This window comes from Zingiber officinale, chromosome 2A (genome assembly GCF_018446385.1).
Source record: "Zingiber officinale cultivar Zhangliang chromosome 2A, Zo_v1.1, whole genome shotgun sequence".
Classification (NCBI taxonomy): domain Eukaryota; kingdom Viridiplantae; phylum Streptophyta; class Magnoliopsida; order Zingiberales; family Zingiberaceae; genus Zingiber; species Zingiber officinale.
Window position 1 is genome coordinate 150,302,749 of NC_055988.1, and position 27,491 is coordinate 150,330,239.

General features: G+C 45.3%; 3 protein-coding genes and 1 pseudogene across 9 annotated transcripts; 3 read left to right on the top strand and 1 right to left on the bottom strand.

Annotated features, from left to right (window-relative positions):
* Positions 1 to 523: 523 nt before the first annotated feature.
* On the top strand, positions 524 to 11,858 carry LOC122042665 (AUGMIN subunit 4-like). Of its 5 annotated transcripts, none has more exons than XM_042602904.1 (15): positions 524 to 632; positions 6,331 to 6,526; positions 6,635 to 6,682; positions 6,781 to 6,906; positions 8,236 to 8,586; positions 8,713 to 8,812; positions 8,890 to 8,935; positions 9,495 to 9,588; positions 9,715 to 9,786; positions 9,921 to 9,979; positions 10,597 to 10,665; positions 10,828 to 10,879; positions 11,255 to 11,332; positions 11,422 to 11,496; positions 11,606 to 11,858. In XM_042602904.1, exons 2-14 carry the CDS (start codon positions 6,398 to 6,400, stop codon positions 11,494 to 11,496), a joined length of 1,299 nt encoding a protein of 432 aa, XP_042458838.1. In that variant the 5' UTR covers positions 524 to 632; positions 6,331 to 6,397; the 3' UTR covers positions 11,606 to 11,858. The 5 variants fall into 5 exon arrangements, with proteins under 5 accessions (XP_042458838.1, XP_042458837.1, XP_042458840.1 ...); XM_042602903.1 differs by having other exon boundaries at positions 529 to 696; XM_042602902.1 differs by lacking the exon at positions 524 to 632 and adding an exon at positions 3,622 to 3,864.
* Positions 11,859 to 12,052: 194 nt separating this feature from the next.
* On the top strand, positions 12,053 to 12,643 carry LOC122044127 (zinc finger protein ZAT2-like). Its single transcript, XM_042604665.1, has one exon. The coding sequence runs from the start codon at positions 12,053 to 12,055 to the stop codon at positions 12,641 to 12,643; it is 591 nt and encodes a 196-aa protein (XP_042460599.1).
* Positions 12,644 to 13,066: 423 nt separating this feature from the next.
* Positions 13,067 to 14,524, top strand: LOC122042667 (HMG1/2-like protein). Of its 3 annotated transcripts, none has more exons than XM_042602907.1 (8): positions 13,068 to 13,263; positions 13,346 to 13,403; positions 13,502 to 13,612; positions 13,680 to 13,737; positions 13,824 to 13,868; positions 13,969 to 14,049; positions 14,133 to 14,237; positions 14,310 to 14,524. In XM_042602907.1, the coding sequence occupies exons 2-8, from the start codon at positions 13,354 to 13,356 to the stop codon at positions 14,325 to 14,327; spliced, it is 468 nt and encodes a 155-aa protein (XP_042458841.1). In that variant the 5' UTR covers positions 13,068 to 13,263; positions 13,346 to 13,353; the 3' UTR covers positions 14,328 to 14,524. The 3 variants fall into 3 exon arrangements, with proteins under 3 accessions (XP_042458843.1, XP_042458841.1, XP_042458842.1); XM_042602908.1 differs by having other exon boundaries at positions 13,129 to 13,263; positions 13,340 to 13,403; XM_042602909.1 differs by lacking the exon at positions 13,824 to 13,868 and having other exon boundaries at positions 13,067 to 13,263.
* Positions 14,525 to 14,533: 9 nt separating this feature from the next.
* LOC122042666 lies at positions 14,534 to 16,397 on the bottom strand (annotated as a pseudogene).
* Positions 16,398 to 27,491: the final 11,094 nt, after the last annotated feature.

A 27,491-nucleotide genomic window follows, 5' to 3' on the forward strand; every position in this document is an offset into this window, starting at 1 on the left:
CTTTGGACTACCCTATTTAAGTGAGGAAATATTTTAATTATAAAATCATTTTCTTTTATTTTTCCCTCTTTATCGCCGAAAACCCCCTCCCCCGATTCTCTTCCTCCCCGATTTCTTCTCCCCCTCGCGCGAGTTCCTTTCTCCCGAGCCCTCTCTCGCGACTTCTTCTCGCTTGATCCCTCCTCCAGCGTGCCTAGGCCGAGCCCCCCTCCTCCCTCTCCTTCCCGAGGCGTGAGGTCTTCGTCCTTTTTCTTTCTTGCGGGCGATCGACGATGATCCGGCGGAGCTAGGGCACGACAGGGGGGAGTTGATTCACATCTTTCTTGGTGGATCGAGCCCCTCTCAGCTTTTCTATTAGATCTATTCATTGGAGGGGGTTGCGGATCGTCGTCCAGTTGAGGTGGATCGCGCGGATCGATTGAGGTAAGGCTTCGTCGGATGATTCTGTGAATTCAAAGACCTTGCTTAATTGGGTTTGTTTGTGATGATCGTCCTGATCTGGATTAGAGGAAACAGAGGATCTGCGTGCTGTGGACGTTCCCTGTTGCCGGCCACTGCCAATTCCACTTCTTGAAGCTGTGGAGGGTTCCTGCTCGGGTTCACTACTGGAAAGGTCACCAATTTCGGCAAAGGTTAGCAGCTCGTGTTCCTTACAGTTGCATTTGGAGGGGAAGTTGCGGCAGAATTTAGTTTGGGGTAAGATGTATATTAATTTGGATTAATATTGGATTAAATGCATTGATTGTTTGGCTGCATTGGATGAATTTCATTCTGGAATTTAAGGTGTTAATTGTGGATGGAGGATTGATTGATTATGGGTTGGAATTTGTGGATCAGTGGTTTATTAGGTGTTCTTGCTGGGGTGTATGCATCTGATTTAGTGTTCATAAATTTAGGTGAGTTGTTATTTAATTTTGGGTTGGATTAAGTGTGGTAGATAAATTACGTAAGATTGATTTTGGATGTTTAGTAGAGATGATATAATGGAGTTTATGATCGCTTATGGATTTGAGATTCATTTGTGGATGGAGTTAAATCTAGTTAGATTTATTTGGGTGTGATTAGGGTGTTGCAGGTTGAATTGATTATGGATTGATTAGTTGAAATGGATGAATTGTGTGGGATTGATTCATGGTTAAGGAATTGGAAATCGGCTGTGATATATTGATTTGGTTGAATCTTGGATTGATTGTTGGATTTAAGAAGTGTTGATTAGTGAGTTTTGGATTGATTAATAGATTGTATAGTTTGTTTGGATCTAGAAGGAGATGACAAACCATACACTCTAATCACATACAAATCCCAATTTGTTTTTATCACAAATCAAAAACTTCGACTATGCTAGAATAAACACGAGTAATGCTGCATCTCTCTTACAAGAAAAAAAAATGAGACCATCCACTCTCATTCATTATAAAATTGTTGGGAGGGAGATAAATCAGGGGGGAAATAAGCGAGAAATCGAACCAGAAAGGAGATGCAGATCCGAGGCTTGAGTAGTGAGCGTTCGCTAGGGCTTCGTCGTAGGGACAGTTGAGAGACAGAGAGCTTCGGTCCATCCATTTCGTATTTTTTTTTTAAAAAAAATCTCAGAAATTTCATGAAATGGACCCGTTTAAGGCTTTAAGCATCCGTTCTCCATTACATTAACCCGCAACCGGTCAGCTGATTCGATAATCCGTTTCACTTCCCTAATACCATTTATATGGTTATCAATTAATTTTTAATACAAATATTTAATTTAGTCAATTGCTAGATTTAAAGAGAATTATTTTAGAAAATGAATATATCTTAAATTATTATAATAATATTTTAAAATACCATTATATGGCCGCTCAATAATAATAATAATAATAAGCCTGGCTACCAGGATTCATAAACTCTAGTACTTAAGCCTAGAGGTCTAGAGTTCGAATCCTGGGGAAGGTAAAAATCCACTGACCAGGGGTGGAAAGACTTAGTGAGTAACGGCACGACCAAAGGGTCATCGGTCGACGATATAGAGGTCGCCAAATGGGCCGACGACATAAGGGGCCGCCACAAGGGTCGCCCAAGAGGCCAAAGGGCCGGGTCTTGGGCGGCCCTTGTGGCGGCCCATTGGCGGCCCTTATGTCGTCGGCCCATTTGGCGACCTCTAATGTCGTCGACCGACGACCCTTTGGCTGTGCCGTTACTCACTAGGACTTTCCACCCCTGGCCAGTGGATTTTTGCCTTCCCCAGGATTCGAACTCTAGACCTCCAAGCTTAAGTACTAGAGTTTGTGAATCCTAGTAACCAAGTGAGCGCCGCCAGTGGATTTTTGTCTTCCCCAGGATTCGAACTCTAGACCTCCAGGCTTAAGTACTAAAGTTTCTGAATCCTGGTAACCAAGTGAGCAAGTCAGATTTTAGAAGATATGCTCAGGGCTTGTGCACTAGATTTCAAGGGAAGTTGGTGCAAGTATCTATGCTTAGCTGAGTTTGCCTACAACAATAGCTATCAGGCCACTATCGAGATGACACCTTATGAGGCGTTGTATGGCAGGAAGTGCAGATCACCCATTTGCTGGCAAGAAGCAGGTGAAAGAAGAGAAATGGAAGTAGAGCTGGGCATCCAGACTGAGATGATAGAAGAAACCACTCAGGCCATCCAGAAGATCAGACAGAGAATTGAGACTGCCCAGAGTAGACAGAAGAGTTATGCTGACACACATCGTAGGCCACTTGATTTCCAAGTAGGGGATTCAGTCTTTCTCAAGGTTGCTCCTATGAAGGGAGTGATGAGATTTGGCAAGAAGAGCAAATTAAGTCCCCGCTATGTAGGACCTTACCTGATCATAAAGAGGATTGGGAAAGTAGCTTACAAGCTGGACTTACCACAAGACATGTCAGCAATACATAACGTATTTCATGTCTCCATGCTAAAGAAGTGTCTCCATGACCCTAGCCAAGTGATTCAACCTCAGTTAGTGCAGATCCAAGATGATCTTAGCTACGAGAGCAGACCTACACGGATAGTGGACAGAGAAGTTAAGAGACTAAGGAATAAAGAAGTACCACTAGTGAAGGTTATCTGGCAGAGCCAGAAGCACGAGCAAGTCACTTGGGAGCGTGAGGATAGTATGAGATAGAAATATCCAAAACTATTCTAAGTTCGAGGACGAACTTTTTATAAGGTATGGGGGATTGTAACGACCCAATTTTCCCTATTTCGAGTTCTAAATGCCCTTAAAAATATTTGGAAATGCTTTTAAAATATTTTAGAGATTTTTTGAAATTTTTAGAGTATTTTTATATAATTTTTGAAGATCGTTTGATATTTTTACAAAACGAAAGAAGTTTTAACAAAAAATATCAAAACCGAGGTTTAAATTGAAAACTACGGGTCAGGTAAAAATTCGGCTAACCAACTGCTCTGTAAACACTTTGTTAAAGAAAAATGGTAATAGATACAGGTATAAGTTGCAGAAAATGGCTGAGCCGAGGCTCGACTCTGCGACCTCCGGCACGCACAACCCGTGACTTAAGTGGAGCGGATGACCAAGTGGTCCGCGGGTATTTTGTGATTATAAGAGATAGCGAAATAGATTTATGGGGGAGATAGTTAACAGCATATAGGAGTTATAAGAGAAGAACTTAGGATTTATTCCCGAACCCTAATCCCGCTTCTCCTCCTCTTCGCGTGCGACGGCTGTGCGGGCGGAAACGCAGCAAAGCTAGGGCTTTGTTCTCCGGCGCCGGCGAAGCCCTTTTCCGGCCAGTCTTCACCCGTGGGTGGGCATCCCGACGAAGGGAGCTCGGAAGCACAAAGGAGCCGCCGAGATCTTCCCCTTTCCGCGAACCCTAGAGCCTTCCTCTTCTCGGTTGTAAGTTCAAGAACGCTAAGTAAGTACTACTCACCTGTGATAGGAGTTGCTCCGAATTTGTTGGGATGCTTCCTTGTATCTCTTGAATTTGAAGCATGCTGTACAGAGTTTTTGTTTTCTACTTGTGCTTGCTGCCGTATTTTGCATTCGGAATGCTGTACTGGATTGAGTTGCTAGGGATTTCGTTTCCCTTGCTTTCGGATCATACTGTGCAGTATTGGGATAGCTAGAGGCTTTAAGGGTAGCATTCGTTCTTGGTTTTCCTTCCCTATTACTTCTGATGTAGCACGATTAAGGATCCTATTGCTCTAAAGGAAGAGGAGATGTTCCAAAGCTTACTGCCGTGAACCTCAGGGCAAGAAAATAAAGGGTATAGGATTAAGCATGGATTTGGAATGATAGAGTTATATTCTTAATATAGAGTTCCCATCCAAGTAGTGTTCAATTACAAGGTTAGAGCATGATAGGTGATGGTTATGTTTATGGCATTTTCGAATTTCCAGGGAGATATGGAGGGGTTGGGATTTGGTTAATGATGTTTTTGCTTCCCCTCACTGTTCCGAAAACGATCTTCACAGTATGCTTAGCTTTGCTTTCACAGCACGTTTAAGTTGCTTTATTCTTCGCAGCAGTAATCTTTTTATTGCTTTGCTTAGTTGGAGATAATTCCACATGTGTAGATCTAGTGATGCATGCTTTAGTATACCACGTGTAGATGTTGTTAGCAGCAGTAATCTTTCTTATTGCTTTGCTTAGTTGGAAATGATTTATGATGTGTAGATTTATTAAGTTATTGTTCTTGAAAATGCATGAACAGATTTATTTTGCTATTAGTTGGACATGATCAGTTTCCCTTGCCACTAGATATACACGGGGATATTTTCTAGTTTCCTTTGCTATTAGGATATCATGAGCAGAATTTTAGTGCAGAATTTTAGTGTAGTTAGATCTCTTCGTATGCAGAATTTTGCATTGTAGCTTAGTTCTTCCTTGCTAATTCCTTGCCTTAAAACGAGCTCTAAAACGAGCCTTAAAACGAGCTTTAAAATGAGCCAAAAAAAGGGCTCTAAAACGAGTCAAAAACGAGCTCGAAAACGAGTCCGAGCTCGCTTAACGAGTTAGGCTCGTTAACTTTGATAATCGAGCTAATAACGAGCCGAGCTCGAACTGTTCGCGAGCTTGATAATTCTAAAACGAGCCGAGCTCGAGCCTTGTGATAAAAGCTCGATTCGAGCTCGAGCCGAGCTTGAGCCGAGCTCGAGCTCGAATATAACTTAAACGAGTCGAGCTCGAGCCTGATACTGTTCGGCTCGTTTACATCCCTATCTATTAGGGCTCGAGTCGTTTGGTATCAGGTGAGCCATCAAAGTTAACGAGCCTAACTCGTTAAGCGAGCTCGGGCTCGTTTTCGAGCTCGTTTTTGGCTCGTTTTTGAGCTCGTTTTTTGGCTCGTTTTTTTGGCTCGCGAGCCTATAAACGAACATGTTCGCGAGCTCACGAGCCGAACATCCTTAAGCTCGAGCTCGGCTCGATAAAACTGTCGAGCTCGAGCTCGGCTCGATAAGATAAACGAACGAACTCGAACGAGCTTTTTACCGAATCGAGCTCCGAATAGCTCGCGAACCGTTTGGTTCATTTACATCCCTACTAATAGATCATCCATGTAATCAGGGTTCAAAACCTAGGACAAGCAAGAAATTCATCATCGTGTTTGAAAAATAGGGCATGTTGGCTACTAGGCTACTAGATAGTTTGCACTTTTGAATTTATCGAAGGGTGAATCATGGTAAGACCGTCCACTAATGATTAATCAAACTGTTGAGCGGCCATATACTGGTGTTTTAAAATATTATTATAATAATTTAAGATATATTCATTTTCTAAAATAATTCTCTTTAAATCTAGCAATTGGCTAAATTAAATATTTGTATTAAAAAATAATTTATAACCATATAAATGGTATTAGGGAAGTGAAACGGATTATCGAATCAGCTGACCGGTTGCGGGTTAATGTAATGGAGAACGGATGCTTAAAGCCTTAAACGGGTCCATTTCATGAAATTTCTGAGATTTTTTTTAAAAAAAAAATACGAAATGGATGGACCGAAGCTCTCTGTCTCTCAACTGTCCTTACGACGAAGCCCTAGCGAACGCTCACTACTCAAGCCTCGGATCTGCATCTCCTTTCTGGTTCGATTTCTCGCTTATTTCCCCCCTGATTTATCTCCCTCCCAACAATTTTATAATGAATGAGAGTGGATGGTCTCCTTTTTTTTCTTGTAAGAGAGATGCAGCATTACTCGTGTTTATTCTAGCATAGTCGAAGTTTTTGATTTGTGATAAAAACAAATTGGGATTTGTATGTGATTAGAGTGTATGGTTTGTCGCATGTGGGTGATTTTAATCTGTTAGCAAAGTTCTGTGATTAATGTTTGTACTGCACGATAAATTTGATTTAAATTTATTAATTGATGCCATTTTCCAGGTCAATCTGTTCCACTAGTCCGGCCAATTGATTCAGCGAGCCAATAGCTGGTTCTTATAATAGATCCATGGCGAAGATTGCGCAATCCCAGAATCTGCCTGCTGACGTGATGCATCTCATCGAGCAGCTCGAGCGCCACTGCCTCGCCCCTGATGGTTCTTATGTGTCAAAATCTTCTTTCACCGAACTTCAACTTGTAATCGCGTTTGTATTACAATTAAACTGCGAGAAATATATATTATTCCATTTGATTATTCATAGTTTGTTTTTTTTCCTTGTTTATTGTTTGATATGGTGGTAACAGGCGAGGGAGGAAATGCTGCGGGAGCGGACATGCTACTTGGAAGCCATGGTGGGTGATCTGTTGTCCTGTAGGAGTAGTGATGTATACTTTTATGACCTTTGGATGTGTGGCTTATTGGCTTGATTTAATTGTGAAATGTTCTATAGGCGGTTTATGGTGAGGCAATCACTATGGTTGAAGAGTACCAGCAGACTGTTTTGGGGGGGAACCTTGGAGGGGTTAAAGACATTCCTGGTCTCCATTCTCATCTCGGGCAGAAGTGCTCCCCTGAGGTTTATGTGTCTTGTTTAATTTTGAGCTTTCACTTCTTTTTGGATCTTACATTTTAAGTCCAGGAAAAACAGAGACCATGATCACCTAGAATTGCCAAATCCTCTAGATATCAAGTAGTGTTAGACATTTTAACTGTGCATATGTGGCATGATGTGCTAATCCATGTTGTATTGCCTTAGTTCAGTCAGTTATTGTTTCTCATGCAGTAGCAGATTTGATATTATCTTTTTGGTGCCAACAAAGCAAGAGATATAGGACTACCTTGACTTGCTTTAATCACATTTTTGTCTTATATACATGCTCCAATATCCATACTAAAGGCCCACTAGCACCTGGTTGGTTATCCTACTGGCTTAATGTTCTCTTAACTGGACGTTTGTACATTGCATACTTGCATGTAGATTGATTTTTCAATGTTAACTTGAAATTTTCAAATCCTTTTCCTATGAATTTCTTCTTTAGATATTGAGTTGGGCTAACAAACTCTTGTTTTTCTTGAAGTCTTTTGTGTTATCAATTCTACTTTGATTTAGATAAAACATAAAAAAAATCTTAGAAATCAGAACCTATTTGGTCAGACACTGATGCTTGGGATATGCTGAAATTAAATTGAAAGTCATTTTTAGTTTGGTTCATGTCATGCATGGTGCTGTTGATCTGAAAATATAATTGTGATGTAATAGACATGTATTAAATGCAGAAAGATTCTAATAAAGATGATTAGGAATATACTTAGCAACCATAATGTTATGGCCATAATAACTTATGACGCCACATTTCTAATAACTAATAGATATTCGTTTGAAATTCTTGATGCAAAAGATAGGCAAACATAGATGTTTCTAGGCTGTGTTTAGCCTCAACCATATTTCACTAGTCATGTAACTAGCGCCAGCCTTTTGGCTGCATATACTTTGCAGACCTGGAAAGAGATATTATGAACCTTTCTGTAAATATCTTATTACAATGGAATCTATGATTTATCTGATATCCTAATGGTTAAATACGGGGTTTTATTTGCAAATATTTCTTTTGGAAGGAGATTATGGTGTCAAAGTTATTGCTTGTGAAAAGTATTGTGGTTTAACAAAGTTTTAATATTGTCATGTGAAATGTCCTTTGAAGGATGATATAAATTTTTTGATTCAATGGGATAGTATCTGTTAACATGCTAGTTGTTTTGAATGCTAAGTAACTGAATGGAGTTGTAGTGGAAGCCTCCTGTTGATTTTGGAGACTGGTCTTTTCTAGTTTTGAAACTTACTTATATGGTATTTCGATTTGCAATGTATATACACTTAGAATTTAAACTGTACCATTGGACTCAGGTTTATGATTATCTTGAGCACCGTCTGGCAGTTGCTGAGGCTGCACAGAGGTTAAGACTTCCCCTTCTGTCTAAAGATGGGGAAATCAATGAGGAGGAAATAGAGAAAGTTAGTATGATTTCAAGGAGCTCTATTGACAGCACTATAAGTGTAACTCCAAGCACTAGCTCAAATTCAACAAGCTATAATAACAGTTATTCAAATAGCAGTAGCAGTGTCTTGGGATTTCCAACTCCAGCTAACAGTTCTGATGCTATTGAACCTGGAGTTGGTGGGGTGCCAAATCGTTTTCTTGGAGTAACAGCAGATTTTCTATGGCAAGTCCAACAGCAAAATCCTTCTAGGAATGTGGTAAGGCTAACAACCATATATAATTTTTGCACTTAACCTTTTGTAACTGATATAGATGATACCCATATGGGAATTCTTAATTTGTACCTTCTGAAACATTTCTTGAGTATGATTATGTTCTTTTAGGATACGTCAGAGCATCAGAGAACCCTTGTTCGTGAAATTGAATGTCGCTTAGATGCTAAGTGTGAAGCATTAGCTGATATTTTCACTATGAATGATAATGGTAAGCATTATTCTTAAACAGATGCAAATATTTGAGTACAACTCATTGATGAACAAACTGATTGATGCCTTCAACAGACTCGCCATCACTTAGTCAAATTTCAAGTGCTCGGCTTCCAGAGAGGTGATACTTCTTTTCCTATCACTAAGCTTGACTCAGATTAAATAAAAGAGAATGAAAGCCAAAGATGTATATGTTTGCATGGATGGGCTCATGATGGCAATTTAACAAGGATACATAACATGGATGGGCTCATGTAAGCAGGATCAAGTTTGAATTCAAACTCATGACATATAAGTTGTTTACTATTACTTTGTTCAGATTTGATTGAGTTGCAGCTTTCCAAAAGATATAATAGTTAGGTTTAGAAAGTTGGCATTCAGTCAAATTGTAACATAGCAGTAGTGTCTGTTTTTGGCTTTCATTCTCTTTTAGTTTAGTATATGAGTTAAGCTTGATAGCTTGAGAGGATTATAAGCAATATATATATATATGTAAATTGGTCTTTTTCGGTTACATTCATATTTTTGGTTAGGTGGGGTCATCCAATGAAAATCTTAATAGGTTTGTGATAACTTTGTTAGTTTTGGTAATGGGTAAACTCTAGGACGTTATAGTTAATAGTGAACTTTATTCTTTTTAGAAAATTCTTTTACAAGTAAAGCTATCACGTTTTGCACAGGGTAAAGTTAATTATTGAAGAGATTGAGAGGGAAGAGGCTGTGTTGTTAGAGGACCTTTATTCAATGGACAGGAAGTTTGCAGAGCACTACAATGTATGTAGCAAGTAGCACCTTATGATTTTCTCATCCTTTCTCATTTGTGCACAATATGTCCTGTCAAGTGGCATCTTGACTGACATGTTGGTTGGTTTACATCTCTTCACCTTTTTGTATCTGTAGGTCCTGGAGCAAATACTTGGAGTGCTTATCAGGTTTGTCAAGGACCTGAAGTTGCAGCATCAGCATCAATATGTAAGTCTGCCGGAGCGCATAATTCTTGAAAATTGTAATCTATTTAATTGTGCTTCAAATATGGAAGATGTGTTTTGTTATATTCATTTTCGCAAAAATAGTTGTCTTTTTTCATGATATTTTATTATAAGCAGGATGAATTGAGGAAAACATGGCTTTGTAAGAGGTGTCAGACAATGAATGCCAAACTCAGGTTTGTCTATATAGTTGTTCTAGGCTTGCCTCATTGGAAGTTATCTGCATGTGTTACTCTATTACATAAACTCAAATATTTGAAGTATAGTTCAATGTTCGTACATACTATTGTCTAACTCAAAGAAATCCAATAGGATTTGCTATTTTGTTCATTATCTAATTGTCATCATCTGTCTCATTGTGCATAACATAACTATTGTTGAAGTGTGCTTTTGAAGATGAGAATTTATTCTGTTTTCTCGTGCTTCATCTGCTAGTTTTTATGCATTTTGCATGATAGAGTGGAGTTGTGTCAATTCAAATCTTGTACCTGCGCATATGTTACTGCATTTAACTATTTCATTTTGATAATTATTAAGAAGCTCATTTCTACTTCCTTATTTGTTAGGATTTTAGCCATAGGGTTTTGTTCCTAACACGGTTCTGATTTCTGCAGCATCTTTCTTGCTTTCCTTAGCATATTGTAATGTTTGCAAGATGGATAGAAATTGTGACAAAATTATAGTTCAGCTGTTTTTGTACTGGTAGACATAGTAAAACAATATTACATTGTTACGATGGTTCTTGATTATTTTACTCTATTTTGACGGCTATATATCCCTGACATTGTCTCAGTGTTCTTGAACATCTTCTTCTGCGTGACACTTACACTAAGGATTCTGTTCCAGCCCTGCATAAGATACGGTAATTCAAAAATGACTTCTTTGACCCTTCTTTGTAATGCTATAGCTGTTACCTAATTGCATTCATGCCTTTCAGCAAATATTTATTGGAAGCGAAAAATGACTTCTTAGACCCTTCTTTGTAATGCTATAGCTGTTACCTAATTGCGTCCATGCCTTTCAGCAAATATTTATTGGAAGCGACAGAAGAAGCATCCATTGCTTACAATAAAGCGGTATAATTACATCAACCTCCTGGAGTTTCATTTTTTTATATTATACAGTATCATGCTTGGTCATTGTTCAACTGTGTCTCTGTTGCATTCATCTTTCAGGCACATTTGCGTAATCCAAAGAAAACTTTCTAGGTTTAAAAAATTGTATTGTATCTCTGCTATTCATTTAAATTTTTATCTCGGCCAAATGCGGATCTCTTGCAAAAAAGTAAATCATATAGACGCAGGCAGCCTTCTAAATTGAAATTGACTGCCGAGTACAATGGCTAGATTGGAATTGTCCTTTGATAGATTAATTAAATATTATCAATTTAATTTGTTAACTGATATTTAAGCAACTTTTGTCAACATCTGTATCCCATCATTATTTAACAGGTCACACGATTACGGGAGTACCAAGGCGTCGACCCACATTTTGATACAATTGCAAGACAATATCATGAGATTGTGAAGGTGCCTACATCTTCTGTTCTTTCAATGCCATTTGTTTTTTGTAGAAGCAATCTCAGTTGCTTAATTTAGTTAGAATAATTGATTTACAGAAACTGGAAGGAATGCAATGGACGATTCATCAAGTAGAAATGGATTTGAAGCGTTCACTTGAGCACTCATCCTAAGTATGATTTTGGTGCTTCTCTTTGCATCACATTAATTTAAGTTTTGGTTGTCATTTACTTGCTCCATAGATTGATTTCCAAGGATCAACTTTGGCATATACTGTTTCAGGCACAAGTGGACCGTGGCTTCTCGCCAGGCGGAGGTGTTGTTCCTCCGGTTAGAAGGTAGCAATGATCCTCGACCACCACTTCCATGTGGGGCGCCTTACCCATGTTATTTGCAAGGATTTTTGGTGTTCAAGCCGTGGTTCATTTGTGACATTCCATGGCTCTTTACATTAAGTGCTAGTGAAATTAAATTTGTTGTGATTTGTGGAAATTATTATATTCTATCTATTAAATCCTGTGTCTTCTGGTTGTTCTTTGCTTTCTTCGTTCCAATGCCACTAAACAACGCATACTTCTCCTTTCTTTTAATACTGCCTTTGAACGGTCAGAATAACTACCAACCAACCGATCGAACACAACGCTTCACCAAGCGACGGCGTCGCGCCCGCTTGTTTCTACTTATCCACCCTCCTCCGTGCCGCCGACCGCCTGCAAATATCCTCCAGCCATGAGCATCAGGGGCGGCAGCCTTGGCAACTACTACGTCAAACTACCAATCGAGGATGAGAGCAAGGAGGAAGGAGAGGTGGCGCAGGAATCGGAGACGATCGCCTGCCACGTGTGCGACAGGGTATTCGTGTCGAAGAAGGCGCTGCACGGGCACATGCGGTCGCACCCGGCACGGCGGGGGCGCGGTTCGGTGACGCCGTCGATGGAGGAGGAGACGGCGGAGTTGCTACTGCTGCTCTCCGGCTCCGGCGACCCCCGGCATCGGAAGTACCTATGCCACGGCTGCCACGAGGAGTTCGAGACTCGGCACGCGCTGGAGGGACACCGCGCCAGCCACCAGAAGCGGCAGGAGTGCCACACCAAGGATTCTGTCCGGCGACGAGACGGACGCAGCGACGATGAGGCAGCGGGGCAACCAGCGGCAGCGGAGAGTTCAAGAAGGGGGAGGAAGAATAAAAGACCATTATTGGACTTGAATAAGCCGCCGTCGCCTTCATCGTCATCGCCATCAGGATCGAACTATGGCAGCGGAGGGAGGAGCGATAGCTCGTCGTCCGGCGACGCCGGGGGAGGAGGAAGCATGAACTGAGAAGTGGGCGTTCTATTTATCTATGGGACCTGGTCGCATAGTGATGCTACGTCGTCCTTTATGATTATGCGGATGCAATTCGCTTTAGAGCATATATTATGATATTTTTCTAATGGTCCCTATATTCACATGATTATATATTTATTTTTAATATTTTTTTTAAACAAAGAGAATGATAATTGAGATTGAAAGATATTTATAGAAATATCTCTTCTAAATATAGAAATATTTATAAAAAAATTGAAAGATATTTATAGAAATATCTCTTCTAAATATCCAAAGTTGTAAATTCAGACGCACGAGAAACATTCTCCGACGATACTTTCGTACGTCGCATTCCAACGGCTATCTCGGCGACGAAAGATGGCAATGATTTCCCATCCATAAAACGATCCCGCGGATCGCTGACGTGCACACCAAAATATCTCCCATAGAATCCTGATCGCCTCATCTGGGCCGTCGGATTGCAATTCCTCTCATAACCCAAAACCCACCGCCTCCTGACGCCCTTTTATTATCCCTCCCTTTTCAATCTTCGATCCGCCTTCTCCCATCGATCGCTCTCCTTTTGCCTTTTGCTGTTCTTCTGCGCTACCACCGTCGTCAATCGTTCGATCAAGGTATGCCGTTCATTCTCCTACTTCTTCCCTTTTTTCAGAAATTATTTGATTTTTTGGTCGATCACATGGTGTTTAGTTGCAGTTATCGCCATGAAACGGGGGAAATCGAAGACTGATGCGCCGAAGAAGGCTGACGCCAAGTAAAAAATCGAAGACTAATTCTTCGGATTCCTGTTTTCGATGCATCGGTGATATATAGGGTGTTGGATGCTAGGATCTGATATATGTTTTGTTATAGGCTTGCTGTGAGAAAGGGTTCGGAGCGGCCGGCAAAGAAGCCGAAGAATGCTAAGGCCGAGAAGGATCCGAACAAACCTAAGCGACCTCCTAGCGCCTTCTTTGTGTTCATGTAAGCTCTCCTATTCCATAGTCGTTTTAGGGTTTTGGATCTTTGCTGATTACTAATTACTCGGCAGGGAAGAGTTCAGGAAGACGTACAAGGAAAAACATCCTAACAACAAATCCGTCGCTGTGGTAAAGTTGATCTGTCTGTTACTTGTTGATTCTTTTGTCAACTGATATTAAATCAAACAAAACCAAACCATTTTTGATTCAATCAGGTTGGCAAAGCTGGCGGTGATAAGTGGAAAACATTGTCCGAAGAAGTAATATTTGATATTTGTTTTTCTTCCACTAAATCAATCTTCCTTTTTGTAAGGGGAAAAAAATAACTCGGTGGGATGTGGATTTGTTTTCCTTTTCCAGGATAAGGCTCCTCATGTGGCTAAAGCAGCTAAATTGAAGATGGAGTACACCAAGAAATTAGCTACCTACAATAAAAACCTGGTTGATGATCTTTCAACTTACTTGATTTGGATCAATTTAATGATCAATAAACTGAGTGTTATTGGCATTGCCTGAACGAATAGTCTGGTGGAGGAAGTCGCGATGCTGCCGATGTTGATGAAGATGAATCTGACAAATCCAAATCCGAGGTCCATGATGACGAGGACGGCGAGGAAGGAAGTGAAGAGGTCTGTGATTTATCGTGATATTTGCTTAATAATCGTAGAAACTTTTATTCAATTGATGTTGTTTTAAAACAGGCTGAAGATGATGAGTAATGGAAAATTGCAATCATGACTGGTTTGGACTGGAAGAACGGAACCGAGTTTGGCACATAAAATCAAGTATTTTGTGTGGTTTTTGACTAACATGTTAGTTTCTGTTTGTTTGCTTGCCTGATCATCTCATGATGTTATCTTATCCTTTGTGCAAAGAATTGCTAGTTTGATAAAATAGATGTAGTTGATTGATGATATGATCCATCTATGCAAATTTGATCTTTGGTTGCCTATATTTAGGATAAGTAGAATTTAGATTGTTGCAACTCCCGCTTCAATCAAAGACCACGAGCTTTTGGTACTCCTCTCCGGCGATCGCCGTCTCCATTACTGTCCTCGGGTTGAGAACCCCGTCTCCTCCTTCCAAGAACAGCTTGACTAGATTCTTGGAGACCACTGCTTCCTTGTACCCCGCCTCACGGAATTTCCGGCAAATCGCCTCGTAGTCCGTCTCCCAGGGATTAGCGGACGCCTCGTCGAATTCCATGTCGCTGAACACGAACAGTCGCTTTACCATCGCCTCAGGCGGCAGTTTTCCTTCGACGGCAACCGCGAGCATTTTGTCGAACACCTTCTGGAAGTCCGTGTTCGTTCCCCAATCCATGTTGTAGATGAACTCGGTTTTCTCCTGCAGTGAATCGCCCTTGATTAGATGCAGCTCCGGGCTCTCGCTGAAAGTGATTACCCGTCCTTTCCATGGATCTTCGCTGAGCTCGGAGATGAGGAGCCCGAGCGCGACGCAGACCTCGATCGGGGTGCCCCTCATGCTACCGGAAACGTCGCATACAGCGATGCAATTCCGCAGGCTACCTCTTGTGGAGAGGTCTTCGATCATCCTCTTCCACTGCAGCTCCGCGACGTCGTCGCCGGCGTCTTTAAGGATCTCGTGGGGGAGGAGTGCGCCGGCGGCAATTTTGGCTTTACCCTTCTTGACATTGTCGATGTACTCATCGAATCGCCCGGAATCATGCTTGGCAAAGAGCTTCTTGTAGTTCTTCATTGCAACAGAAGCGACGTGGTTGTAGGGGAGAACACTCCACTGGCCGGCACTCATGTATACCTCCGGTAGCTCGAGTGCGCGGCGCAGAGGAACGAGCGCCTCCCTCCGGAGGCGGTCTCGGACGCGATAGGCGTAGTGCTCCTCCTCGAGGGAGGTGTAGTCTGGGTGGGTGTCCCTGGGGAAGAGGCGGCGCGCAACGGCTTCGCAGAGGAGGATGGATCTGTCGAACGAAGAGTCAGGGGTAGGGCACCACTTGGCGGCGAGGGAGATCTTGGTCAGCTCTCCTTCACTCAGGTGGCGGAGATCGACGGAGAGTACTCTGCGAAGACATCGGCAACGCGGTCGTGGAGGCAGCGGTAGTCTGGATCACGGCCATATCGTTCGATCGCTCGTACCGCCATCTCGGCTCTCTTAGTGTGTCGGATTTCCGCCGCCTGCGCCGATAATTCCTTCCTTTTTGCCGTTTCTGCCGCGATCCTTTCTTCTCTCGTTCCTTCCTTCTTTGGCACCTGTAGCTTCCTGGACCGGCGAAGGAATACACTGCAATGGAAATAGTGCTTTATCCGCGAGGCTTTGGCCTTCGCTCGAGCATCGTCGCCAGCAACCAGCCGGTGAAGAATCTCCGGTAAGTCCTTCAGGTATCCGAATTCAGAAATGGGCTGCAGGTTAGAGGTAAGTGTCTTCGGATGGTGGCGGTGAAGCCACAATGCGGAAGAATAGAAGCCCTCACGGTCGGACTTGCCGGTCCCGCGGACGCCGCGGAGGTGGCAGATAAGCTTGAGGGCTGTGGGGGCCTCCTTCTCCCAGGCTGAAGAGAGGAGCTCCGCGACGGTCGCGGCAGGGGTGTCCGGAACAATCTGGAAGAAGAAGTCGAGGCAGGGATCACCAGTGGAGAGGAAGGTAGGGGAGAGGTTCTCGGTGAGTCCCATGGGCGGACGCGGCGTGGAGGCGTTCGAAACTGTGTCCGCGAGGTCGAGGCAGGGATCACCAGTGGTGAGGAATGTAGGGGAGAGGTTCTCGGTGAGTCCCATGGGCGGAGGCGGCGTGGAAGCGTTGGAACCTGTGTCAGCGAGGTCGAGGAAGGGATCGGGCTTGGATGCCACGGAGGATGGAGGAGGAAGGAGGTGGCGAATCTCAGGCGGGCCCAGGAGGACGACGCCCGCCGCAGTAGGCGCCATTTTTGGGAGACTGAAAGAGGACGAGGCTCGGGTGAAGAATGGGTAGGTCTGACTCTCGTACACCTGCAGTTTAGTCTGTAGATGCAAATGAAGTAGGCGGTACATTTGGCTTGTGCCGCAACGAATTCTTGCAACGGAAGCTTCAAAATATGCGGGCCCTGTCATCGTCGCGAGTGAAACGTCTTTTATAGCCTGAATTCAATATGCATCGTTTATTATTATCATATTTTACTCCAAAGAAAAAATTGGTATCTAATAATATTTTAATATTTACTTTTTAATTAAAATTTAATTATACATTTCTTTTTAATACTTTATATTTATTATTTTTGTATTTTTTTTGTTTAAAAGATGATAAATTAGAAATTTGAATATATAAAAAATAAAAATATGAAGGGAAAATATAAATAAAATTATTCTTTACTATTTATTTTTGATAGGTGTAAATTAGGATAATATATTATTATTTTATAAATTAAAAATGATAATTAGTTTTCTATGTTGGTGCACAAGGTCGGCAAGAGGGGAAGGGTGAATTGTCTGCAAGTAAAAGATAACCTACTCAAGACTTTCAACTCAAAAAATAATAATAACAATTAAAAATATTAAAATAACATAAAAGAAATAGAGACAGGACATTTAACTTGGTTATAACCAAGACGGTTGTTAATCCAAGGTGGTGGAAAGCGCACTAAGAAAAAGTCTCCTTTCTCTGAAGGCGGAGAAGTCTTTTACACACTAAAACTTTTACAAATTGCTATGAATTTGATACTGAGGTCATTGCTTGATTGATACCTATTTCATAGCTCCAGAGGTCATTTTATAGCTCTTGGAAAGCTTATCTCGAAGGTCCAATGTGCCTCCAATAGAGGTCTAAGGCGCCGCCTCCAACAAGTGGATGGACAAAACTTTATCCATTGCGCAAACGATTGTCTTTGACTTGTCTGAGGCGCCTCCATTGAGCGATGAGGGCGCCTCCATTGATTAATGAAGGCGCCTTGGACTTTACTTCCGGCTCACTTTCTCCTTTGCTTTGACTTCCGAAGCTCCATACGTTTGGGTAATTCTGGCCAATCGAAATAGGCTCACCCGAACTCAATTTCCGGCCTTCTCCTTGAGCAGGCTTCCGTCCCTCGAACGTTGCACACGTTCTTCTCGCCCACCGATGTACTCTTCCACAACTCTCTCGTCCTTCGGAGGCACCGAGCATGTCGGCTCTCTTCCCGTGCCGTCTTTCTCGCTAGTTGCGTCTTTCGCTCGACTTCCTGTACTCCTAAGTTCCTGCACACTTAGACACAGGGATCAAATAACAAAGCAAGACATAACTAACTTGGTTGATCACATCAAAATACACATGGGGTCCAACATTCTATTCTTAAATTTATTTCTCACGTTCAATTTATTATTTTAGTCGACCCAAGGATAAGACTTATCTCTCATAGTGATTATGATTTATAATCGTTATACTATGATTCATACAACATGAGCATGGTTGAAATTCATGATCAATACTATGTTTAAGTTGTTAAAAATATGTACTAATGATTTTTTTTTAAAAAAAATAATGAATCGGATAACACTGAATCTGGGACGATCGGTTTAATTTTATAGAAAATTTTTATCGACTGCTAGAGTAAATCGAGAACTATTTATGATAGACGATCCAGAAATCTAATATCCAATGATCAATATCATATTATAGTAATTATAAATGGTAGTTGTTATAGCATATAACAACTAACCATCATGATTTTTATAATGTGCAAAGATGAGATTATATTAATCAACACTATTGATCCTGTCCGAACGCTGAATCAACGGACGCTGGGCACGTGGCGCTCTCCGGTTTGCTGATGTAGATCTCCGGCGAACCTGCACAGAAGTCGGGCCGGGAAGGGGTTTCCGGCGGCGACCCTCCGACGCTCAAGTCAGGTAAGCAAGTGGTGGAAACAGTAACTCCAAAGCTTGTATCTCGCGTACCTCCGGCGAAATCTGCGGCTCTTTATATAGAGCGGTGAAAGAGCTTCTACACACCCACCGAGGCGCGTACGTGTCCGCAGCTCATACCACGGTATGAGTTTGTCAGAAAGCTTACCTGACGCTATACTTCAACAGTCCCATCGCGCCTTCGATGGGACAACAGGACACCCCGTTGTCAGTTTAGGAGTATGGGCTAGCCATATGACTTGACGGCTGTCAGCAGATGTTCCTGTCCCTATTTGCCCACTGCCGGCCGGGACGTCCGTCCGACCGACTAGACGAAGAGCGCCGTCCGGACGACCATAATTCCATGCGCCGACCGAGCGGCGCACCCATTACGTCCTGCCTTCTCTTAGGCCTTCCACTCGGTCATTATTTACTGTTGTTGGTGCAATATCCCTCAGGTCAAGGTTGACCTGGGTAACCAAGCTGAGTCTTGGTTTGGGTTTAGATGTTTGACAATAAGATGTTGATTGAAGAAAAGTCAAGTAGGTCAAGGTTGACTGGATACTTGACTGGGAAGTCCTAACTAGGATGTTAGGCAAAATGAAAGTCCTGGTAAGTGAAGCCAGGCAGAAGAAAAGTCCTGGTGAGTGAAGCCAGGCAGAAGAAAAGTCCTGGTGAGTGAAGCCAGGCAGAAGGAAGTCCTAGTGAGTGAAGCTAGGCAGATGGAAATCCTGGTGAGTGAAGCCAGGTGAAAGTCCTAGTGAGTGAAGCTAGGCAGATGGAAAGTCCTAGTGAGTGAAGCTAGGCAGATGGAAAACCCTAGTGAGTGAAGCTAGGTGAAAGTCCTGGTGAGTGAAGCCAGGCAAGGAAGGAAATCCAGATGGATCAAGGATGATCGGACATCGGTGTTGGGAAGTCCAAGTAGGTCAAGGATTGACCGGATACTTGGCGAGGAAGGAAATCCAGATGGATCGAGGATGATCGGACATCTGGTGTTGGGAAGTCAAGTAGGTCAAAGGATTGATTGGATACTTGGCAAGGAAGGAAATCGGATGGATCGAGGATGATCGGACATCTGGTGTTGGGAAGTCAAGTAGGTCAAAGGTTGATTGGATACTTGGCAAGGAAGGAAGTCGGATGGGTCGAGGTTGACCGGACATCAGTGGAAGTCAAGTAGGTCAATGGGTGGCGGATGCTTGCACGACGAGTAAAAGTCCAAGTGGGTCAAAGGTTGACCGGACACTTGGTGGGAGTCTGCAGGTCAAGGGAGTGACCGGATGCGAGGCATGATGTACCAACAGTCAAGTTGACCGGATGTTGGTTAGGGAGGTTTGGGACTTGGTTTTGGGCAAAACCAAGTCTTGGATCGATCCGTGGATCGATCCGATCGTGGATCGATCGGTGGATCGATCCAGTTCTTCTGCTCTTGTCGGATCGATCCGTGGATCGATCCGAGGTCCCGATCGATCGGCCGATCGATCGGGACGATGCTGCCTGGAATAGCTGGATCGATCCGTGGATCGATCGAGCAGCCTGGACGCGCTCAGATCGATCCGTGGATCGATTCAAAGCCTCCGATCGATCGGAACATTGAATCGATCGGGATCAACGATGCGTCGGGTTTAAAGCAGCGGCGTGGTCTTGGCATCTCTTCGAGCTCTTCTCAGATTCATTCCAGCTCCTCCACGGCTCTCTACAAGCTGATCGCCGATTCTTGAAGGTTCTTGGAGGCTTTCCAAGTCAAGAGCTATTGCAAGAGGAAGAAGTTAGGGTTAGGGTTTTTACTGCACATCTTGTAAGCTTTTGCTTAACTTGTATTTCCCTTTCTTCTTCTTGTATTGAGAGTGTTGTAGGGCTTCTCCGCCTTTGGTAGTTACCATAAAGGAGTGTTATTCATAGTGGAGGGTGTGTGCGTTGGTGTGGATCCTTGGATTAGTCACCTCTTGTGAGGTGGATACCAAGTAAAATCCTAGTGTTAACGTTTTGTGTTTGTTTCTGTATTTTCCGCTGCACATCCAAGAAGAAACAAGCAACACCGAGCAACGAGCACGCGACGAGCTATTCACCCCCCCCTCTAGCTACTTTTGGTCCTAACAACTGTTTCATTGAGCGTCGGAACCCCGATCCCTGTCAGGGTACCTTTTACCATCAGATGTTTACTGGCAGACCGATCGGCCTGCCCTTTTCTCATGAGTCCAGTCGGCTCACCCTTCTTCGACGGACCACCTGGCCTCTTGACCTACACGTGGCGTTGACCCCTCGTTAGGGGATCCCGGGCTCTTACCACCGGATCACTTGTCTTCCCCTCGAGTCTAGTCGAAGGAGGCGAAGTCCGATTGACTGGACTGCCGATCTGACTGAGCAATGATCACTGTATTAGGCCGCTTGGCCAGGCATAGGGATACTCATCCGTTCGGCGGTATCTTGTTCGTGCCTTGTGTTCTCTTGGAATCCATGTCCGATGCTCTCCCTTATTACCCATCACGTGCGCCGCGCACGGTAAGGGGAGCTCATTAAATGTGGCCAGTATCCTGCTGACACGTGGCGATCGTGCGTTTGTCAGCGTATGGCGATGGCGTCACTTCCATGGGACAGCCGCCGTTTGAAATGAACGGCTAGATGACGACCTCGATATTGGCGACCTGGATCGGACGGCTGGAATTAATAGCGGCCGCCCTTATAAAGCGCCGACTTCCGCTTTCCGCCGCATTTCGGCCTCATCTCTTCCCGACGTTTCGCTGCTCTTTTCTTCTCCGGCGACCTTGCGTTCCGGCTCTCCGGCAACCCTATAGCTTCTTCCGATCATCTCCCTTGCTCGTAAGACTTCTTCTTCCTTGCTGCCTCTCCTTTCTTCTCTCTTTTAGCTCTTTCTTTTATCATCCCGCACTCTTTCCTAGTTTTATTTCTCCTTCCTTCCATCACACGTCCATCCCTGGCCTTATACCATGACCAATACCTCACAGCCGACCGGCGGTGCTCCGGGTCTTTGGTATCCGACCATGGAAAGCTGGTTTGACGAGGAGGACGCCTTGCGCCTCACTCGAACCTATGATCTGCCGACCGACCACCAAATAGTGTTAGCCACACCGGCCGATCGGCCTCATGAACCACCGCCCGGCACCGTTCTTTTCTTCCGAGACCAATTTTTGGCCGGGCTACGTTTTCCACCCCACAAGTTCTTCTTACAAATCTGCAATTATTTTCGCATTTCGCTCGGCCAGGTAGTCCCTAACTCCATCAGGCTGTTGAGCGGAGTGATAGTCCTTTTTAAGCTGAACAACATCCCCCTCGACCCTAAGATTTTTCACTACTTTTTCTATCCCAAGCAAGCCGAGTGGGGTACCTTTATTTTCCAATCTAGGATAGGTTTTGTCTTTTGTTGATAATATGCCGAGCTCCAACAAACATTGGAAGGAGCACTTTTTCTATGTGTGTTTTCCCGAGCGGCCAACTTTTCGTACCAAGTGGCAGACGGCGATGCCAGCGCAACCAGAGCTCGGCAAATTTAGAGGTGATGCGGCCTACCTTCATGCGGCCGAGCGGTTGGTGGGTCAGCATTATCACATTGACAAGCTACTCCTCACAGGAGTAATGTATATATTCGGCCTGTCTTCCACCCCAGCCGATCTGCCCTGCAGCATGAGTAAGCGATTCTCATCCCTCCTTTTTCTTTTGTTCTAATTGATTTAATCTTTGCTTCTGCAGCTGAAGTTATGTGGCGTGCTAAGGCAACCGAGAAGCTCAAATTGAAAGCCGCTCAGATTGAGGCGGTGAAGAACAAGGAGGTCGCCGAGCGGGGCCTTGATCCAGCCGATTCGACCGGCGAATTAGGCGAGGGGACTCAGGATGCCCCTGAAGCCTTAGCAGCTACTACCTCTCCTGACGAGGTCGCGGGGCGGCATAAAACCTTCTACCCAAGCCGGGGTAGAGGGTCGTTCAGCCGATGATGTTCCGCTAGTCACTCAGAAGCGCCGACGACCGGAATCTGCCTCTGCTTCAACTCCACTTGATGAGCCACAGCCCGAGCGGGGCGCGGATGCTCCGGTGTTGTCCGGGACGGTTTCCCTAGAGAGTACCCCGACCCCACATGGCTCTCCGAGGGCAAGCTCTGAGGTGCCGCCGTCCAGCCCTTCAAGAACTCTGCGCCGTATCATGCGTTTGGGCGAGCTTCCTTCCTCGTCCACCGGTGGGCCGTCCGGTAAGGCCGATGCTTCTCAGAGCGAGCCGAGCGGCTCAAATTTAATTAAAACCGTCCTGCGCCTCCCCTCAGAGGAATACATGGCTGCTGCTGATCGGCCAGTGGTCCCCGAGCAGCAGATCACCTTGACGGGCCCTCTTGCAAAAGCTTGGGAGGACGCTCGGCGCCGAATAAAAGCTATGACTCCCGAGCAGCTCGGTGACAGCAACCTTCAACAGGCCACCGGGGTATGCTCTTTTTCTTTGTTCGTGTATTTGAATTAAGTTTTTAACCTGTTCACTTTTGCTCGAATTGAAAAAACTCAAGGCCACGGGGGACAGCCAACAGTCGACGGTCGCTCTGGAGAAGGCCAAAAAATTACTGGAAGCCGAACGGAAACGAACTTTCGATCAGGCGAGCAAGGTCGTTCGGCTCGAAGCGATGATCAAACAACGAGATAAGGAGATTAAGACGGCGACCACCCGGAAGCGCCAGGCCATCGATGACATGGACCGCATGAAGGTGGAGATCAGAGGGCTGGAGCAACGCATCAAGGATCTGGATGCTCTTCTGGCCACCGAGAAGGAGAGCCGCTCGGCCGATCTTCAAAGATTTGATAGAGATTTGAATGATCTCGAAGCCGCCAGCGACGCCGCCCACGCCGAGCTCAAAGAGTAACAAGAGGGGGAGTCGGCTCGCTCCGACGAGGTGAGGAAGGCATTCGTCCACTCGGATGCCTTTGGGGAGAAATTTACTGACAAGATCTCCCTCACCTTTGAAGAGACGATCAAAGCGGCTGTGGATCACTTAAAGGCCAAAGGCCACCTGCCCGCCGAGCTGACCATCCCTCCCGAGGACCTCGCGGCCGTGATGGGCGCCATCCCTGACGCTCTTTTTGATTTCGACGCATGAGGAGTGTTTCTTATAAACTATTTTGTATCCCCGCCGTTCTGCCAAACTTATTTTTGCTGTAACTTTTTTGGTTAGCCCTGTGCTTAATAGATAATCTTTTCCTTTCCTTCAACTTTTGTTTTGGCAAAAATTTTTCTCTCGTCATAACTAAAGTGTTCTTTAAAACTCCTCCGCTCGGCTTCACGCTCTGACGTGGACCCAAGCCGCCTGCCTTCAATAACGTCTTTCGCTGCGCAATTAAGCAGCCGCTCGGCGCGCGAACGTCACTCGTTCACTTGCTCGCATTTTTAATTCTAATTAACCATCTTTTGCTTTGCTCCTTACCTCAAAGGGGTTTTCCATAGATTTTGCTATGCGAGCCGCTCGACTACTCAGGGGTCTTAAAGAACGAGCTTTGTCGTCGATCGACTTCTTACCGCCGGAATATATTACATGGATGGCTCTCCCGCTCGGACGTTTATAGACGCCGGCTCGTCTCTCGATATTTAACGTCGGAGCTCGACGGTCTTCCACTCGGACGTTTATAGACGCCGGCTCATCTCTCGATATTTAACGTCGGAGCTCGACGGTCTTCCGCTCGGACGTTTATAGACGTCGGCTCGTCTCTCGATATTTAACGTCGGAGCTCGACGGTCTTCCGCTCGGACGTTTATAGCCCGGCTCGTCTCGATATTTAACGTCGGGCTCGACGGTCTTCCGCTCGGACGTTTATAGACGTCGGCTCACTCTCGATATTTAACGCCGAGCTCGGCGGTCTTCCGCTCGGGCGTTTATAGGCGGCTCGTCTCTCGATATTTAACGTCGAGGCTCGGCGGTCTTCCGCTCGGGCGTTTATAGGCGCGGCTCGTCTCGATATTTAACGTCGGGCTCGGCGGTCTTCCGCTTGAACGTTTATAGCGGCTCGTCTCTCGATATTTAACGTCGAGCTCGGCTGGTCTCTCGACATTTATAGACGCCGACTCGTCTCTCAATATTTAACGTCGGGCTCGATGGTCTTCCGCTCGGACGTTTATGGACGCCGGCTCGTCTCGATATTTAACGTCGGAGCTCGACGGTCTTCCGCTCGGACGTTTATAGACGCCGGCTCGTCTCTCGATATTTAACGTCGGAGCTCGACGGTCTTCCGCTCGGACGTTTATAGACGCCGACTCGTCTCTCGATATTTAACGTCGGAGCTCGACGATCTTCCGCTCGGACGTTTATAGACGCCGGCTCGTCTGTCGGAGCTCGACGGTCTTCCACTCGGACGTTTATAGACGCCGGCTCGTCTCTCGATATTTAACGTCGAAGCTCGACGGTCTTCACGGCTAACTTCGATACTGCCGATCGGCGGAACCCTTGGCCATCCTTTGAATTAATTTCGCTTCCTGCATTACAAGGACATGGGCGACTAACATATACAAAAATGATTTACATTCGTGCACCTTTCACCCCGCTCGATAAGGCTGGAGATGATTCGCACTCCACGGTCGATCCAGCTGCCGCCTGTCTTCATCCTCCAAATAATAGGCTCCCGAGCGAAGCTTTTCAATAACCTTGAAGGGGCCCGCCCAAGGAGCTTCTAACTTGCCGACATCGCCGACCGGCTTGACTTTCTTCGAGACAAGATCGCCGACCTGGAATAATCTGGGGATTATGCGGCGGTTGTAGTTTTGCTTCATCCGCTGCCGGTACGCCATCAGCCGAACGGACGCCTTGGCTCGCTCCTCGTCGACCAAATCCAGCTCCATGTTCCTCCGTTCGGCGTTGCCATCATCATAGCTCTGGATCCGGACGGACTCGACGCCGACTTCAACCGGAATAACCGCCTCGCCGCCATACACCAAATGGAACGGTGTGATGCCCGTCCCTTCCTTCGGAGTCGTTCGGATGGCCCACAAGACGCCTGACACTTCATCCGACCAACTTCCTCCCAAATGGTCGAGCCGAGCGCGCAGAATACGAAGAATTTCCCGATTGGCTACTTCGGTTTGACCGTTGCTTTGGGGATAAGCCACGGACGTGAAGTGTTGCTCGATGCCGTAGCTTTTGCACCAATCCTCTAGCACCTTCCCTGTGAATTGCTGCCCATTGTCGGAAACCAATCGGCGAGGGATGCCGAACCGACAGATGATGTGTTGCCAGATGAATTTTTTGACCATCTGTTCGGTGATTTTTGCCAGCGGCTCGGCCTCCACCCACTTGGAAAAATAATCGACCGCCACTAGCAAAAATTTCCTCTGCCCGGTAGCCATCGGAAATGGACCGACAATATCCATTCCTCATTGATCGAACGGACATGAAACGGTTGATGCCTTCATTTCCTCGGCCGGTCGGTGGGAGAAGTTATGGTACTTCTGGCACGAAAGGCACGTAGATACTGTCCGAGCGGCGTCTGCTTGTAAGGTCGGCCAAAAGTATCCGGCTAGCAGGATCTTCCTAGCTAGTGATCGTCCGCCCGGATGTCCTCCGCACGATCCTTGATGTACCTCTTGGAGGATGTAAGCCGAGTCTTCCGAGCTCACGCATTTCAACAGCGGGCGAGAGAAAGCCTTCTTGTAAAGCTGATCGCCGATGAGTGTGAACCGACCGGCCCTCCTCCTTAACAGCTGGGCTTCGTTCCGGTCGGACGGTGTGGCTCCCGAGCGCAAAAACTCCGTGAGGGGTGTTCTCCAGTCGCTCGGAAACGTGAGGCCTGCCATCCGGTCGACGTGCGCCACCAACAATACTTTTTCAATTGGCTGCTGAATGGCGATCGGCGTTATTGAGCTCGCGAGCTTGGCTAACTCATCAGCCGCTTGATTTTCTGCTCTGGGTATCTTCTGAACAATAACTTCTCTAAAATCGGCTTTGAGCTTCTCGAAGGCTTCAGCGTAGAGCTTGAGTCGAACACTATTGATTTCGAAGGTACCAGAGAGCTGCTGAGCGGCCAACTGCGAATCCGAGTGAAGCGTTACCCGACCGGCTCCTACATGCCGTGCTGCCTGCAAGCCGGCTATGAGGGCCTCATACTCCGCCTCATTGTTGGTAGCTTTATAATCCAGCCGGACGGATAGGTGCATCTTTTCTTCTTGAGGGGAGAGCAGCAATATTCCAATCCCGCTTCCGAGCCGAGTGGACGACCAATCCACATATATTCTCCACATAGCTTCCGGCTCCGGCTTTTGCACCTCAGTCACAAAATCGGCCAAGGATTGCGCTTTGATCGCCGAGCGGGGATGGTATTGTCGAATTCACTTAACTCTGTCGTCCACTTGATGAGCCGCCCAGACGCTTCTGGATTCAGCAATACACGCCCGAGCGGGCTGTTGGTTTTGACAATGATGGTATGCGCCAGGAAATATGGACGAAGGCGCCGAGCAGCAAGGACCAGAGCGAAGGCTAATTTTTCGAACCCAGTGTAGCGAGATTCAGCATCTTTTAAAATGTGACTAAGAAAATACACAGGCTCCTCTCCGCTCGCCCTCACCAGTGCTGAGCCGATTGCCTGCTCGGTCGAGGATAGATAAATACAAAATGGTTCACCAATAGTCGGCTTGGCTAATACCGGGAGCGAATTCAGATATGCCTTTAAATCTTCGAACGCCTGATCGCATTCTTCATCCCAGTGAAATTTTGTAGCCTTGCATAAGATCTTGAAAAAAGGAAGGCTCCGGTCGGCGGTTTTGGAGATGAATCTGGACAGAGCAGTTATCCGACCGGTCAAACGCTGCACTTCTCTTGTATTTCTTGGAGGCGGCATATCTTGCAGAGCTTTCACCTTGCTGGGATTTGCTTCGATGCCCCGCTCGGTCACTATGTACCCCAAGAAACGCCCTCCTTTTGCTCCGAACAGGCACTTCTGGGGATTTAGCTTGACTCCATATTTGCGTAGCGTTCGGAAGGTTTCTTCCATGTCTTTGTAGAGATCGGCCGCTCGGACAGACTTAATGAGAATGTCGTCCACATAAACTTCTAGATTCCGCCCGATCTGCTCTCTGAATACTTTATTC